The 17,981-nt window shown below is 37.7% G+C and overlaps 2 protein-coding genes across 2 annotated transcripts; both read right to left on the reverse strand.

Annotated features, from left to right (window-relative positions):
- Window positions 1-33: 33 nt before the first annotated feature.
- LOC101311306 (histone-lysine N-methyltransferase ATXR4-like) lies at window positions 34-3,723 on the reverse strand. The gene is made up of 7 exons (XM_004305494.1): window positions 3,364-3,723; window positions 3,202-3,257; window positions 2,547-2,673; window positions 2,054-2,123; window positions 1,774-1,950; window positions 1,155-1,226; window positions 34-238 (listed from the first exon to the last, which is right to left on the reverse strand). Exons 1-7 carry the CDS (start codon window positions 3,721-3,723, stop codon window positions 120-122), a joined length of 981 nt encoding a protein of 326 aa, XP_004305542.1. The 3' UTR covers window positions 34-119.
- A 9,869-nt stretch (window positions 3,724-13,592) lies between these two features.
- On the reverse strand, window positions 13,593-17,170 carry LOC101293609. The gene is made up of 3 exons (XM_004303320.1): window positions 16,816-17,170; window positions 15,932-16,273; window positions 13,593-14,348 (listed from the first exon to the last, which is right to left on the reverse strand). Exons 1-3 carry the CDS (start codon window positions 17,044-17,046, stop codon window positions 13,824-13,826), a joined length of 1,098 nt encoding a protein of 365 aa, XP_004303368.1. The 5' UTR covers window positions 17,047-17,170; the 3' UTR covers window positions 13,593-13,823.
- Between the last annotated feature and the right edge of the window lie 811 nt (window positions 17,171-17,981).

The raw sequence follows: 17,981 nt of genomic DNA on the forward strand, positions 1-17,981 counted from the left end.
ATAGAAAGACAAGCCATATCTGAACTTCAAATACATGAGTACCGTACAGTTTACAAAACATCTATCATCACAGCAATAACAAGAATTTTGGTTAGTCAAAACTAAACATCTTTAGATCATTAATCACCAGACAAACACCGGGGACAATTGCACCGGAAACCAAACCCTTGCGACAGGAAACTCTGCCGAGCATCATGATCCATACTTGCATCGATGTAGCAGATCCGGAGCTCTTCCCCTGAAAAGAATGAATGATGTAATTGTTTTTTTTTGGCAACTCTTACATAACTTACATAAGTTTACTGATCATATCAACAAAAAACCAGCTTTAGAAGATGGTTTTAAATGTTAACAAGCACAAGTTACCAACTACACCTCCACTTGGATTATTCCCACAATTTTGACCCAGCACATACAAGAAGTATTACAACTCCACAGTTGAATTACCCTTCTCCTATCATGTAACTCAATCAAAATAATGCGCACACATACTAGCAATATGGTTATAGTAAAACTGTGGGCCATATAGATAAATGTGTGAAACAAAAATTAGCCTCAAATGACTACTTGTTGAATATATATCAAATAGATAGACTCTTGGATGCATGTTGAGGTCAGCCTTTCATAAAAGATATTGGTAGCACTGGTACATTAAGGACTGGTAGGCATTCATCGAACAAGAATGTCAGCAAGAATGCAAAGGCTATTTCAGAAAAGTGGCATTGGAACCCAGGGCTGCTCATTTTCATAGACGAAGCATGGGAAAAACAACTGATTTCCATGTAGCAATCACCAAGCGTTAAGATGACGGTAAAGGTGTCCATAGAAGAATTCGTAAGTTCAGAACAGACATATTAACATGAATATGCAATCAATTCCATTGTAACTGGTATAGCCGCTTTATTACAAGAAAAAAAGAAAAAGAAAAAAAGAAAGCTGTTTTAATCCAATCTATAATTGGCTGTAAAGGTTGTCAACAATAAAATGGTAAGACCTGCATTGCTGGGGGGCCAATCATACATCATAAGTAAGAAACCTCATAATTAGAGGGCTAGGTGTTTAGTCCCTCCATTACCACAAAAAAAATAATAAAAAAAGCGTGGGTGGGGGAAACTAAAAAACGCCATTACAAAAGTACTGTAAGTTTGACAAACCTTCATCCACATCACGAAGGGCCTTCAATCTAGCATCTGAATTCTCTATCCATATGATGTGGGCATTTGGATCTGTAAAGAAATATTCAAAATCAGATATGAGATTGGTGACAGAGGTGCCTTTGAGGTACATGTAAATTGTTCAAGCCAGCCAGGTTCTGTCAAAATTCCACATTTCTATTTCCCTTATTTAGACTAAGCTTATCTTGGATCTTTTACTCTTTGTCATATAGAGATCACTACCTAAACTTCCACTTACCCGTCAGAACTCCATAGTTCCTTTTTTCATAGAATGCAAAGCACTCTATTAAATGTCTTTATCTTGTCTAAAGCTAAATGATTTTTTCGAAACCTATACTTTTGTCATATGGAAGATGACTAAATGAAACTATACTTTTGTCATATAGAAGATGACCAAACTTTAGTAAAAATTCGAGTACTTTTGTAAAAATTCATGATTAGCTGAATGCTCAGACACTTGTTGTGGTTGACTTTAACTGTTATATTTTTATGCCCTTACTATGAACAGAGTATGCAGTTCCATTGAATCAAAAAGAAAAAAGAAACAAGGTGATAACAATTTTACCAAAGTGATGCAAAGCAGAGGTGAAGAACTTACCACAATCATGATTATAAAAGGATGGAAGCATATAAACAGCATTCCCAACAGCTGCTTCAGCTTCTATAGAGGCTGCTAATGATGACAAGAGGTCATTGTATCCCCCAGCCAACTCAATACGAAATGCATTAATACGAATCCGTGCAAGTATGCCGATGTACCATTGTTTAGTCAAGACTAATAATGTCAAAGAAAATTATTCTCCAAATGCTGCTTCCAAAGTGCAAGGGAAAAATTAAGTTCGGAAAGTAAAATCAAACTTCAGTCTGTTGAAGGATACAAGACATCTGTTCACCCATGATATTTGAGTTTATGAAGGCATTCCTTAGCAAGCCAAACCCCTCTTCCATCTGAAAATTGTCACCTTATTACATAAACTAATTGTTACTTTTTTCCTGATAATGTATAAACTGATTAACTTGATGAACACTATATTTTCTGAAGCATTGAAATCCTTTAGTTAACCTAATAGTTCTTATATATTTCTATGCATTCATTAATTCCCTTTACTCCTGCTCTGATGAAAAAGGCACTTACTCAATTGCACTAGTTACTATAGTACTATTAATAGATGAAAATATGACTTGGCAGCAGCATGAGAAAAACATTAATTGTTAAAAGAATCTACCAATTCTAACCATAGACGAATGAATTGTCAATGAAATTACCTTCAAGCATATAGGTTGCTTTCCAAGTAAGTAATTTCGATCGATTACCATTAATCAAGGAATTCTGATGTCTTCTTTAAAGAATGAATCAGATAAGGTACTAACCTCAGATATCATCTCCGGAGTTAAGCTAGCAGGTTGGAGTATGACTAGAAGGTTGGCATGTGCAGCTCCTGACATGACCATACAAGCCAACCGCTTTACAAGTAGTGGATATTTCAAACCATTGGACCTTTAAAAGAGACCATTAGAAGTAATAAGAACAATAAACATATAACTCACCTATCAATTGTTGTCATGCATCTCTCAGTTTTCAGAGCAGATAAATATGTGTATATTTGAAACCATAATTTTTAAAAACCAATTCTGCATGATTCGTATTTTTTTCTCTAGCAGATGGGAATACAAAAAAGATATAAAGTGAAGATGGAATGGTATGGATAAAAAGAGTATGCACAGAAAAAAAGAGCGTGTCTTGGCGCAATGGTGTAGCTGTATGGCTTCATGAGCTTAACTACGCATTGCTACTAGCTTTGTACAACGGTCCTTCCTATTTATTTACGATTGTTTATATATTAGTTAGCCACACAACTAACTATAGAACTCAAAAGAACAGACCAAATAGGAATAATAACGATCGGAAGTCTTTGATCCTATTTAGATTTAGGAACACAAACAATGCCTATAGATAATAGAATGACAGTAAAAAGCGCAATTTTAAGTCGAAATAAATGTATGAAATGAAGGAATGCGGTAGTACCGGCAATAGTTATCGTAAGCTGACCAATCTGCTGTCATCTCAATATCATGAAATCCCTACAAATCACCGAAACATACACATAAATTGTAACCAAACAGAAACGAAAGCACTTCTCTCAGAAGCAAAACATCAAACACGTGGTGGGCATCCCACAGAGGACACCTGAGCTTGTTGCTGACACTCCTGACTGCAATAGGAAACGCTTTGGGGTTGAGAGGCGTCGGCGGTTCTGAGCTTTCGGAGGCAGAAGTAGCAGACGGTGTGGAGGGAGGAAAGAGAAGGGTGAGTCAGAATGGGTTTGGCGGTGTGCAAGAGCTCACCGGTCTCGATTTTCCGGGTCGCGAATACGCCTCGCCCGGATGACTCGGTGAGCGCGACCCGGATCGGAGGCGGTCCGGGTCGACCCGGGTTCGCATTTTCCGGTGCGGTGGAGAAGGTGGAAGAGAGAAACGGCTCGTTTTTGGAAATGGAAGGTAGGAAGCGCGGAGCCCAACGACTGCAACGGACTGCGACACGCGCCATTTTGAATCTTGTAGAATATTTCGCTACATTATTATGAAGATGTATTATACTGAGCTCATGAGATTGAAATGATTGGATGTCACCACGTCTCATGTCAGCACATAGCATTATTTATTCAATTGTTCTGCTTGTTGTAAAATAAAGAAAAAATAGAGAGAAAACATAGAGAGGATAGTTGGGTGGAGATAAAAGTCTACTTATTCATTTTTATTAGTTTCTTTATATAGAGGTAGGGTTTACATCAGAGTACATAACTAATGAGTAATTACGTGGACAGCCACATAGATTATAATATTTATAACACTTCCCCTTGGATGTCCACCAATGAATGATGAAATTAGACACGCATAATGTTGTCTCGTCAAAAACCTTGTCAGGTAAGAAAAACCCAGTGGGAGAAAAATAACCCTGGTCGAAGGAGAAAAAGAGTGCAATGTGCATATGTCTTTAGGTAGCATACTTTTGGATGCTCCCCCTGATGAGAATCTCCCCCTGAAACGTTGCAAGTTTCATGCACCGTAAATAACGGTTTGATTTGTCCATCACTAAAGTGAGACCATGCGTGCTTTGCATATAAGGGGCTCATCATGAAATTTCAAACCTGCAAAGTTAAAACAATACCAACAGAGCTAAACGATTATAAATGGGTCTTACCTCATTAAGTCGTATGACCTAATTCATACACTAAGTAATAGTTAATCAACATAAACTAATTGACATTAAAGCACTGAAACATCATCATGGCGTATCCAGCCATACACATCAATATCTTTGTGTAGTGATACGTCTCATATAAGCTCTTCAAGAGTTCTAAGTAATTCATAACTTTGAAAGTTAGAATATATATGTAGCAACATAATGATCATAATTCGAATTCGATTTTGTAGTCCAATCATAGTACTCATTGAGGCAATTTTGATCACGTTAATTATAATGGAATGAGTATATATGAGTTAGCTTTAGACTATTTGATTCCATGAAGTAGCTTCAGGCTCTTTCAAGTATTCATGGATCGAATTACATTATAATCATTCATGTACTTAAATCCTTTAAGGATTTGACAAGCGATACGCTTGTAATGACACTTCACTTCTGGGAATTTGGTTTATCAATGTGTCTTTAAAGACAACATGCCATAAGTCTCCCGTCCATGTAACAGTTACATGTAACACTGTACTTATAGAAAAGTATCATTCGTATAAGGGCAGATTCATAATCTCATGTCCTTTGTAGACATTGCACCATAGTGATATATTTTCACTGTGATAAATACCCTTTTGTATCTATAGGGTTAAAGGTCAAAGTATCTCATCACGTTTCAAATATTTAGTTTTATTGGAATTGCCTCTTTCTAATTTGGCCAATAATATGCTTTGTCGATATGCATAATGAAACATGACATATCATCGATTAATATAGTCCTTAATGGTCTTTGGTAGCTACCATTTGTAAATTTTCATAGATGATCATCATTCATAGATCCAACACATTCTTATATGTATGCATTTTTGATATTGGGTACCCATGCCACTTCTGGGGCAAATATTGTCACTTTTAAGACAAATATTATCTAGCGAATGTGGATCTTTTACTTGTAATATCATGTAGACCGTTAGAGGATCTGTATAATCTTCCATTTTCAGGAGCTTAAAACTTTAGACCTAGTGGATACATTCCACTCAAATTCACGCCGTTATTCAAATGACAGAAGTCTTATTCTCCCCCTAACGGCGGGAAGACTGTCATATTATGACCATGAGCTAATACGCGTTTAAAGCTCTATCATTTTTTTCGAGTGAGATGTTCATTGGCCGGTGGCGAACCAAAACCAAGTTTGAGGTCAAGAACATTAAATTCACGTGTCAACGAAGATACTATTCTCTAATGGCGTACCTACAACCTTTGTATGTGTAGCCATATTAGGAACTCTAATATTGTATCATGACATTCTCTTCAGGAGAACCATGTCACATGGGTACACATGCATCCCACAAATCAAATGGGGTATAGACTATTTGAGTTAATATGGATAGTCTCATAGACTTTAATCCAAGTAGAAAACAGTGAATCTAGCATATACTTTTCTCAGAATCTTTTATCAACCGCTAATTGATGACACATCTCAATATCAAAATGAGATGACGGTTAAACAACTCACACCAACTTACATCGTTCTTCATTAACAATCTTTCTCCCCCTCATGACAAGAGGAGTGGCTCATTGAGGTGACAACTCAAAAAAATATGCGACAAATAAACAATCGGCTATGAGTAGGGCTAGTGGTCATCAAAATTTGTAACTCATTCAAGACAACACTCTAGGTAAATTATGACTTAGCTAGTCATGCCCGGTTTCAATGAACTTTGGGTTCATGATATTATATGACTCAAGTTGTTGTAGAAATTTAACATTGTATGTGCTCTTTTGGAGTCATCAATGATACGTGTAATCAAATCAAATGTTTAGATTTGAAATTTACTATTAGAACTTCGGGTTCTACGAACAATATTTTGAAACTTCTGGTCCAAAAATATTACACTCGAAATTCATATGATCGAGATGTAGGGCTGCTAGCCCGAATGAATAATAATAAATTTAAACAATAAGTACAGTAAAGAAAATGCATAACAAAATAAGAAAACTGTAAAGAGCGAAAATAAATAAATTCGACATTGGAAGCTTCTTGTTCCATGAATGAAGAAAATGGATAGAACTTCTGGTCTGGTTAACTTTTTCAAATATGATGATTTTCTCGATCTCCTCTAGTTACACAAGGACATAATATCAAATAGGTGAAGACCTTAAAGCCCTTGTAAGATTAGGGATCATAAGATGTCATTTTGATCGTTGTATAACTCCAAGGAACTTCAGGCCCTCGTAAATTGCATAAGATTTGAGAACGTTCAAGTCGTAATTTGACTATATTACTTTTGGGGAACTTTAAATCCTCCATAGTTCAATCAAGAGACTTCAGGCTCGATCTTCTTGCTAATACGGATATCATGCTTCACATATTACCATGATACCACAAAAACGCAATAAGGAATGTGGGATCCAAACTATTAACCGCACCCTTGGATAGATAAACTAATGACACATATAAATAAAAGCAATGTTGCACCGATAAGATTGAATGCTTAATTCAACTCCCTAAGATGTCATTTGATAAACAATTCTGTACGGATGTCAATTAAGAACAAGAGAAAGACAAATTGAACTCAAGAATATATATATATATATATATATTCATAAAGACCGATCAACGGATATAGTAGAGCATGCAGTACATATATTTGATAGATATCACTGAAAATTTGTATCATGGTTGCAGCCTATTGATCAATATGCGATATAGAGGAAAAACAAAGGACCCATTAACCAAAATTGATGAATGCATATGTACAATCTAAATTCGGTAAACACAACAGCATAATCATGAGAGGAAGAAATTGTATATAGCAAGATCGTATTATGCTCATAGATCATGTGTTATGGGCAAAACCCAAAAACAAGGTGCAACATAAACTCGTCGATCATCATAGAGTCTAATAAATATGAAACAAGGTGCAAGGATGTGCTTGGTTAGCAGATCTAGAGCTAGCGGAAGAAAAAAAAATTCTGAGAATGTTAGGGTAAAATAATATGTTTACACACAATTGCAAGATAACTCAAAGTAATTAGCTAATATGAATTAAAGGCACTACAAAAAGGTTATTAAACAAAACCCTAATCGCAGCAACCAAAAATCCCAACACCCAAAGCAAAAGAGAGAATGATAATGATTATTTGGGTAAAACAAAGTATGCCGATCATGGCAATAGAACAATTGAATCATCTGAATATGAACAATAAACAAATCAAACTCATAGATCAAGAACACGAGTGAAGAACAACAATTAAGTTGCACCGTGTAATTTTCAGATCATCATCGAGTATAGAAACATAAGAAAATTTAGTGTAGGAAATTCAGTCTTGGGTTTGTAGGATTTGGTCGTTATCAACTCAAATGTAGAGTCGTGCTGATAACGTGTTGTAAAATAAAGAAAAGATAGAGAGAAGACACAGAGAGGATAGTTGGGAGGAGATAAAAGTCTACTCATTCATTTTCATTAGCCTCTTTATATAGAGATATGGTTTACATCAGAGTACATAACTAATGAGTAATTACGTGGACAGCCACATATATTATAATATTTATAACACTACTGATTTTATTTTGTTTTTGTTTGAGGGAAGCCCTTCTAGTGAGGACCCTTAAGTTGAAGACTACGTGATGACTTTTCGGCGTATCTCACCTTTCGATCTTATATCCACATCTTGACCGTTCAATTTATAGGTATTTATGAGTAGATCATTTCTCCAAATTTTTAGCTATATTGAAAATTGTTAAGGCATTCATAAGTGTGATTTATCAATTATGAACTTGAACGGTTCATATTTGACAAATTAGGTTCGTTCATTAATTTGATCTAGTTTGTTATCTTAATGAACATTAATTTGGGTGAAAATTTGTAGAAATGATATACTCATATAAACCTAAAAACTGAACGGTTGAGATGTCAAAATGTGATCGAAAATTGGGTCTTTTAAACCATAAACCAAAAAATCTTCAACTAGTCCTCAATTTAAGAGTCTTTACTAGAAGGACTCCCTTTGTTTGAGATATTAGAGTAAACTAACATAATATATAATATGTAGTTCAATTTTTTGAATTCGTCTATTCCACTCAAATAGAGGTTACATCATGAATCAATCCACTACTTTGCGTACAGAGAGTAAATAAGATCAAATGATTCATGTACGGGCGCACCCTCAATACATATTTCAGCTCACTTAACACTATAATTGAGCCTATAATCAGAATAAAGATTTTAGACAATTTCTCTATACAAAAATTAAAAAAAAACAATGAAACAACCTATAACCTATGGGAAAGATAGATGATAGGCATTTATTCGAACCAGGTCGGATCGGCAAGCCCAAGTCGATCCTCACCCTTGAGCAAGCTCTCCCAAAGGACTAAGCCCAAGTCGATCCTCACCCTTAAGCAAGCTCTCCCAAAGGACTAAGTAACAATTGAGGGTGGCAAAACACCCTCCATAACAACCTAGTTCTTCTCCAGACTTCAAGGCCCAAGCCCAAAACCTAAAACCAATATCCACCACAGCCGCCATCGCCTTCTCCGGTGACCTACCTGTCCAGTCATCTATGACTGGCACCAGCTTGCCATCAACCCTGCTGAAGTCGCCAATTTCCTGCCAGAAAAACCACCGACCAGTTGCAGGTCCATACCCAATCTCAATCAGCCTCGCATTTGCCGTTCCCGGAACAATGTCGCCCTTGATCTGAGGCGCAGCAATACTCCCAAATTCGTTGACCTCGACTGCATCGCTGACTTGGTTACAATTCACGCAAGCGAACGTATCGTTGTCAAGATAGGGAAGTATAAGTGCCCAAGTTATCGTACCACGGGGATTCGTGGCTAACCCATAATCCTAGGCTAATCGGAACAAAAGTCACTAAGCAAACAAAGAAAAAGAAAACGAAATAAGGGAAATGCTAATCTAAGGCACCAAGCCTTAGTAATGCTCGGCTCTAGTTCTCACCAAAGCCTAATCAAAACTAGAAACCTAGTGATGGTTATCTACAATTAGTCGAAATATAAAAGGGAGATGGAATGAGGAGTCAACTAAATTGACGACAATCAAAATGTAAAATAAGCTATTAACTAGTGAACTAGAGAATGATGAGAACATGGGAGTGGCGAGTGATCCACACGAACTCATATGCAAACATCGATACCAATTTCACAAATACATATCCTATTATGTCAAGTCCCATATCTAATACCGGTTAAGACTACTAGACCAATTATCCTTTCGGTGTATGGATTATGCCGGTTAAGGCCACAATCGACTCTCTAACATGGGCATTACGCCGGTTAAGGATGTAACATCCAAATTAGAGGCCTAGAGTGCAAGATAATAGAGACCCAAGGAAGTTTAGCTACAATCAAGCTAGTTAATGGTTACCACACTTCAAACCGTAGATGCATAAGACTAATAAGTTGTCAATTTATCAATCTAATCATCAAATTGCCCAAAACATAATCTCAAAGGGTGAAAAAGCCTAGAAACATGTCTTTAAGGACCAACACATTCGGATTCAAAACATACACAATGAAAATTGCATTCATTTTAATTAAAGTATCAATATTTATACAAAATGAGTTTAGGGGTTCATAACCCTAACTCCCAAAATTGAACTACTCACTACCCATAATCAAATACATCATTCAAAGCATAAAAGAGATAATAAGGAAGAAAGGGGAGAGCTAGATTGGTCACTTCTAGCTATAGGCTGCTAGTATGAACCCAAATAAGTTTTTCACCCAACTATCCAATTGATGAAGAGGTGGTGCTCTTGATGATGATGTCTTGAAAGCCTTGAGTGAGTCCTTCAAATTCTCAAAGAAACTCTATCTAAATTATGAAATGAGAAAAGAAGATGAGAAGGTGAATTGGTGGGAGAGGGCAAAGCCCTTCCCTTCTTCACTGTGCGGCTCTCTTCAAGAGGAACAGAGAAGAATGTTATATAAGGGTTGGCTCGGTTTGTGTCTGAAGAGGAATTCTTACGTGCGGCCAACATACCACGTCACTCATGCGACCGGCCATTGAGGAGATGACACATGCCACTTCTTTTTTTCTCCTCGCCGGCAATCTCCAAACTCCCGACTGAGTTCACCGTCGTTCAAAAACCAGATAGCAAGTTCAAGAAACCATACTTGATCCAACTAACTTGACCCAAGTATCAACAACAAACATAAAATCCTTCCTTGATCCGATTGAATTGACCCAAGTTACAAACTCAATAATCCAACTAAAGTTCAAAACTTTGGGAGGAATATAAAGAACCCACCTGAGATATCATTAGCAACAAACACAGAAGAATCAAAGAGCCCAATGAAGGGTTCTTGAATCAACAGCAAAGCTTCCCAGATTTGAACAACAACTTCGCCGGTTTCAATTATTTGAATCAGATATAGGCTTTCGTAGACTACAAATTGTTGATTTACACTAGAGGCAGCCGTTGAAGGACTAGGAGAAGCTGCTGGAGTGCAAAGGGAGGCGTGTTGATGGCGGCGAAGAAGATGGAGTAGGAAGAGGAACGACGGTGAACTCTCAACAAATGAAGGATGAGGAAGGGAAAGTTTAGAGATTGCTGAGTAGGAAAAAAAGTGGCACGTGTCATCTCCTCAATGGCCGGTCGCAGGAATGACGTGGTACGTTGGCCGCCCATAAGAATTCCTCGTGGCTGAATTGTGATGGGAGGGTAGAGGAGCCACTTGTCGCGAGTTGAATGGAGAAGAGGACCAAAAGTGATGAAGTTTTGGTGCTGCACGTCCGTCATTGTTGAACATGATTTGTTCACCTCAATTAATTATGCAATGATCAATTCATCATAATTAGCTTAACAAATCTCCCGTTCTGTTTAATTTCCGCTCAAATCCATGTGCTCCAATTTTACTCAAATATCACCATTTTCTATCTGAAATCCAAATTTCTGCTTATTTCCTACAAATAAATAAAAATAGATAAATTATATATTAATTAAAATAAAGAGTAGTTAAATTAATTATAGTGTTTGAGTGGTAATTACGTGTATAAAAATGCACGTAAACAATCGCCACAGCCAGATCGTTCATGCACGAAAGCCAAATCCTTAGCTTGATCCCCTCCTCCATCATCAACCCTTACACAGTCTGGCACGACCCAAACACAATGCTCAACACCATCGAACCAAACACGATCAAAGTGGATACTCATGTAACCCATAGCGCCGCCATGATGTCGCAGCACTTTGAGTTTTCACCGATCACTCCTTCCCGCCTTCACGGTCAAGCACAACCTGTCACACCTCATTGGGAAGCCATCAGCCGTGGTGCCGCCTTACTCATCCATGCACGATCGAGCAGCCCTGCCTAAGAGAGACCGCCGCCGCCATACAAAACCCAACCTAGGGTTTGGAATTCTGAGGTCGCTCTGAAAGGGTCGGAGGCCTCCCATCTCTGCTTTCAATAACTTAATATGTAGTTGAATTTGAGGCTTATTTTTTCAGTTTGTAATCATGGCTTATATTTTTCAGTTTATCTACAATCCCTGCTACCAAAGGATTATTTGAGTATCAAATGTCTTGCTTGCAGAGGCTCTAACTTTAAAAGTCGATTTGGTTGTTGTAGTCCTATATGGATACACGAGATTAAAAGTTGAAGAAGATTCAAAATTACTCATCAACTCTACCAACAACAAGACTCATACTCCTTGGCATATATATACACACTATTGTTCAAGACATCAAGATACTGGCTAGACAACTACAAAGTGTTGATTTCCAGCACATCTGGAGAGAACCTAACTTCTTAGCGGATGCGATTACTACTCACGGACACACTTCAACTGTTGCTAGTTGGCATAACAGTCTACCTCCTTCTGCTCTTCATGCTTTTGATTTTGATTTTCTTAACTTAGGTTGTTTTAGAGGTTCTTCCTTGCAATTTGTTTCTTCTCATCGAAAAAAGAAGAATAAGGATTATTCGAGTGGGAAAAGAGAGGCCTTAGGGTTTGTCAGCGGCAACGGTCTTCCTTCTAGGAGGTCGCTTGATCGTGCTTGGAAGGCGACATAGACGGACCTGTGTTTGGCATAGAGGAGGCAGTCGTTGTCGTACTTCGTTAAGGTCAATGGCGGCTTTGTGCGGCCGGAGACTTGTGATAGTTTGGGTGGTGTCCGCTTGTTTGGAGCAGCGGCGTTAAGTATAGACAGTGGTGATCGAGTTCTCTGGGGCTCGGTTTGTGGCGGATTGGTGGTCTAGATTGGTTCAAAGCTCATTGGTGTGGTTGACGGTCTAATTTGGTAGAGGTGAGTGCGTACTCGTTCCGATAGAGCAGACGAGTGAAGGTTTTTTACACGGACTCTTTCGAGTAAGAAAGTGGTGGTGATTTGCGGCGGGTTTCCACCGACTGTGAAGCGTTGAAGATGGTGTTGGTGTGGTGGGAGCAAGGTCGGCCGCCGGAATCAGTGGCGGCGGTAGTCTGGGTGTCTTGTTTGGGTCCTCAGAGCAATTTACCTTGGGCTCTTTTGGCCTGGGCTCCTTGGGTCTAGGCTCTTTGGGTCAGGGCTTTTTGGACCTGGGCTTATAGCTTTGGGCTCTTGACGTAATGACTCTCATCTACACTTATAATTGATGATTTTTCCTGCTTAGTTCCGGGTATTACTTTGTTGTACACCAAATGCGGTCCTTAGGTGACGGGTATTACCTTTCATACTTCATAGGAATTAGGTAGGTTTAATTTGATGTTATTTGTCGTAGATTTAATAATTGAGCTTAGTTGTTTGCAATGAGGTCGCTTGTCAATTAGTTCGGTAGCTTGTAGTTAGTATGTTGGCCCAAGACGACGATTGATGTATGTGCCTTTTGGTCATGGATAAGTAATTATCTGGTTTCTAAAAAAAACAGAAGGATTATTCAAGTTAAAAAGAAAAGATAAAATGTTACCCAAATCAAACATTTAAATCAAAACGTTGTTGCCCAGTACCATTTGGTCTAGCAGCATAATCTCCCTTTTAGTAAGTGGAAAGTTGTGAGTTCGACTCACGAAATTATAATATTTGAGTTGTTTACGTGATAAAAAAAATAAAATCAAAACGTTGTTTTTCTCTACGTGGTTAAATTAGAAGTTTTAATTGCCTAAAACAGAAATTTCATTCAATTTTCATTTATATCGTAAGTGATACCAAATTTGCATACACTAAAATTTCATTGAATTTTTATTTTCCTTCCTTCTGATTGATGAGTACACAAAAACTTTAAAGTAAATAAATGTACATACAAATGAGGTAGACATGAGTGTTCTCTTTGTCCAAGTCAAAGTTGCATAGTACGTAGTACATGCTACCTTAGAATCTTGTACCCAAAAGAATATACATTCAGAAACAAGTTTCATAGCATCTGTATCGTGAACAAATCACTTGCTTATACAGGCTCCAATAATACTTTGGGTGCTGAAATAACTAGATCAATGGACAATTGATCTCGAACATGATCATTGCAATGGTGATCTCCAATCGAGAGTTTTCTTCGGGTGATCTTTCTGCACTTCTTTAGGAGGAATGAAACAATCCATAGAGAGGCCTTCAACATTGAACGCAAGATCATCGATGCTCCATGTTTCTTCTAACCGTGTGATTGCAGAGCCCGTCTTCAAATTGTCCCCGAATTGTGTGATGACCACACTCGTTTGACCGGCGTGCGCGATCATCACCTCTTCCACCGTCCGGTAATCCTCGATCTTTGTCGACATTGTGGTCTCCCAGTATGTAGGATAGGCACCAGGTGACTGGATCCTAGTTAAGTATGAGTCTTCTAAATACACTAGTAGTCCATTTCTTTGGCTGAAGTAACCAAATATCACATGTTTGATCATCTCGGCAGTGCTATCGCTTCGTTCAGAGAGATCCGTCTGACTGGCTGACAATTTTAAGAAAAAGCAATCGACGCCTGAAATTTGCTTTTCGCCCATGTACTGAGCTGGGGCAAATACAGCTGATATCGCCATGGGGTCAAGTCCCTACATATATATACACACACAAAATTTACTTGACCATTTTGTATATATATCCTGAAATTTCATGCAATATCTGTATGTAAACGATGATTATAATCTCCTCTCACAACGTACATGCATGCAAGACTCTTAATTTGTTTACTTTAGATTCCACATAAATATTATGAGAAAAAATCATATATATAACCCGGTTTGCATATATATGATTTTTTTCTCATAATATAACTTTTCCTGAATTTACAAGTGCAAAGACCATTAGCTGAGTTTAGTTCATCTAATGGTCTTCGCGCTCGCCAGAAATTCGAATAAACACAACGCCTACTCATCCTCAAAATTACAGCTAAGAATTTCTAACAGAAAACTTGCATGCATATCAAGTTGATGATTGATGAAGAGTGTTGAGTTTACCGTATGTATTTTACTACTGTGAAAATCTAATCATGCATTAACCGAAAACAATTGCAAATTAATACCACTAGCTAAGTAGCTAGTGGCATAAGAGCAAGTTTACAGTCAATTTCAATTCTATAAAGAATAGAACAAGATGCGATATTTTGGCTGTTAAGAGCATAAGATGATGTCTAGCTCACTCGCAAATACAATAAAGGAGACAGCTCCACATTCCTACTACGAATCTCAGTTGGATCCCAAATCCACCTAACATCTTATATAAATATATCAAAAGCAAGTAAATTATGCTTACGTACACTTAAAAAAATTATATGTATATGTCAAGACCCTCTAATTATTAGTGCATGAGGTACATCAATAATTAACATGTGCAAGGACTCTTAACGTGGTTGTTTCATCTAAACTAGTTCTTTAGTGTACGTATGGATCTGACACTATTTCTGGGTTGTTTCAGATCCATCTTACTGAAAATTCTCTAAAAGAATTTAATTTGTTTGATGTACAAGATATGCAGTAATTATATACTGAATCTAAAAGAGTTTGCCAAATCTATAGAAATAGTTCTACGATACTCCAGAGAGTATTAAATCTCCGAGCCAAAAACGTAAGATTGGAAAATGGAAATTGTCCCAACGAGCTAATTCAACAGGGTCCGATAGAACACCCCAAGCTAATCGGCCATCATGATGTTTGTGGAGTAGTGTTATTAAGCTGGCAAGTGATAATATATACCAGTACTGACTACTGACATAAGAGAGTTATTATATTTAGGGTCACCACAACCCTACCTAGAAATTATGCAATAAGTTTGTGGTCACAAAACACAACATTTAGAAACAAGTCATTGAAGATGCTACCAAGACTTTCTCGAATAGTTCTACTGGGAAAGTACGAGGAAGAACATGCCAAAGTAACTTGGAAGCAAACATCATTATATTGGAAAGTAACTTAGGACACAATCTCCCACCACAACATTCTTTGGTAACAATCTACGATTCAACTAGTTAAATAAGCTTCAGTAGTTAGAAAATAGACATGAGGTATATATGTTAAGACTTAAGAATACTATAAGAAACAGAAGTTTTAATAGCTAAAATTTCTAAACACCAGGCCAATTGATATGATATATCATAGATTACTTACTAGGCTAATTAAGAGAAAAGATAATGACTTGCCTGGAGTGCTCGCCGGAGAGGACGGACACCGCCTTTGGCGGCGTGAGCTCCAAGCCAGGGCGTGTGCCGCCATGCCACATTGCCATCACTACCAGCTGCTATCTTGTGACCGCCCAAAACTAGCTCAATCAGCCACTTATTAGGAATCATCTGCCACATTACAAAGCACCCTTTTTCCGATATGGTGGTGGCTCCACTGGTGGAGCTGCCAGGACCAGGATCAGCTACCATCGCCATGTTCACTTTCCCGGTTGCGAAAATGTTCCTGACTTTACCTTCTAGCTTGCGGCAGCCTGTGGCTGCTGTGAAGTGTTGTATTATGTATTGTGCAGTAGAGGACACCTGCTTAATACAATTATTACAGAAGAAAGCTTATCAAAGGAGATAATCAAGACTCTAAAGTAACCTTTTTACGTATTAAAGCTTCTAATAATTAGTTAATAACAGTACAACCTTAACTACATTTTTGAGTTAAATTTGATGTTGGCCATCTAATTAACTATGAATTATTCAAGTACTTGTGTTTTCTTGAAGCATATGAGTTGTGCTTAGAATCTCATAGTAAAGTAAAAGCTTCCTTTCACATGGTGGGACAAGAACTAGTGTGGCAAAGCTGAACTAAAAACACAAAACCAAAAGAGAAGAGCCATAAGAGCAGTTATTATGTTCTCCACACACTATCATGGGTCACTTTCACTTAGAAAGTTGAAGCAAACAACACTATTGATCTTAAACCATACAAATCTATGTTGATTAACAACATTCCTCAAGAAATTCTGTGCAGTCTTGATCATGATAAATGATCAAAACTCACGGCACTTTCTTCTCGCAGCATATTACCAACCCAAATCGTTGAAGGAATGCAGGAGTTGGTAATTACGTACCTCGTTGAGGGGCAGTTTGGGGAGGGCAGAGACAGGGAAGAGAGGGCAACCCAGAACGCTGAGGAGGACTTTGAAGTCAGACCTCTTGTTGAAGATGGCAAGGGAAGTGAGGTGGGTCTTGATCCATTTCCTCCATGTCTGACTTCTCATTATGCCTTTGCTTGAGCGATTTGTAGCATCTTCTTCTTCGTTAATATTGGGCTCTTCTGACAATGGTGCAAGCCGACCCATATCAAAGTCAGCTAGCTTTGATCAATCAGTGCTTTGGCTGTGTCTGCTGGTTTGGTTTTGCTTAGACAGAGGAAGAAGGAGGGAGAGTTGGTTTGGTAGCTGCAAGCATATAATGAAATGAGCCAAACTACAAAAACATGTACAAGTGCTTAAAAAAGGGAGGCACTGTTGTAATGTACTCTTTTCCACTCGCAGTTTCCATGCGTGCTGCCCAGTTTACTCCACAGTCCCACTTGTTTTAGTCAAAAATAAATGCCATACCCACGTAGGTGTTGGTCTAATGTCGGATACAGAAAATTTATCCATATGATATCGAAATAAATAACTCGTAAATTTTACGATTGAAAATGTACAACAACTGATCCTTAGTCGAACTCGGGATGTTTCGCTTGTGAAAAATAGATTTTACTGTTATTAGATTAAATGATGCAGGTATCAAACACCTTTAAAGAATATGTGAAATGAATGTACTTAACTAATTACTAAAGAGATGTGCACTGCCTCGGACTAACCGTGAGTTACAAATTTCATGTCTGGATAGGCTACTAGTAAAAGAATTGTGTAGATTTAAGATACTTTTTCTTACGGGTGAAATAAAGAAGCTTTTTATTTACTTTTCCAAAACCTACGTCACTTTAAAACTTTTTATTTACTTTTTTTTTATATATACACACTTAGTCATTTTGAAACATTTTAACGTACGTGTATAGTCTTCGCTTTAAATAAATTCACGAAAGAAACCATGAATAAACCCTTTGATTGCCCTGGTGAGCTGTAAATTCCACACTTCCAAGTTGCCTTATAGAGATGAAAAACTTCATTGGATTTTATCCAGATAGATATATGCTTGTTATCCTTGTTACACCAAAAATGTGCAGCAAGTTCTTTGGTTATTTTAAACGACAGTGTTTTTGTGGTAAAGCTCAAGAACAATG

The sequence above is a fragment of the Fragaria vesca genome, linkage group LG6 (assembly GCF_000184155.1).
Source record: "Fragaria vesca subsp. vesca linkage group LG6, FraVesHawaii_1.0, whole genome shotgun sequence".
Lineage (NCBI taxonomy): Eukaryota > Viridiplantae > Streptophyta > Magnoliopsida > Rosales > Rosaceae > Fragaria > Fragaria vesca.

Coding starts and splice junctions, on each gene's coding strand:
- LOC101311306 (XM_004305494.1), bottom strand. CDS start 3,723: ATGGCGCGTGTCGCAGTCCGTTGCAGTCGTTGGGCTCCGCGCTTCCTA. Junction 2,674..3,201: donor GCTTACGATAACTATTGCCG/GTACTACCGCAT, acceptor TCTCTTTTAAAG/GTCCAATGGTTTGAAATATC. Junction 1,951..2,053: donor CATGGGTGAACAGATGTCTT/GTATCCTTCAAC, acceptor TGACATTATTAG/TCTTGACTAAACAATGGTAC.
- LOC101293609 (XM_004303320.1), bottom strand. CDS start 17,046: ATGGGTCGGCTTGCACCATTGTCAGAAGAGCCCAATATTAACGAAGAA. Junction 16,274..16,815: donor CCAAACTGCCCCTCAACGAG/GTACGTAATTAC, acceptor TGTATTAAGCAG/GTGTCCTCTACTGCACAATA. Junction 14,349..15,931: donor CTCTCCGGCGAGCACTCCAG/GCAAGTCATTAT, acceptor ATATATATGTAG/GGACTTGACCCCATGGCGAT.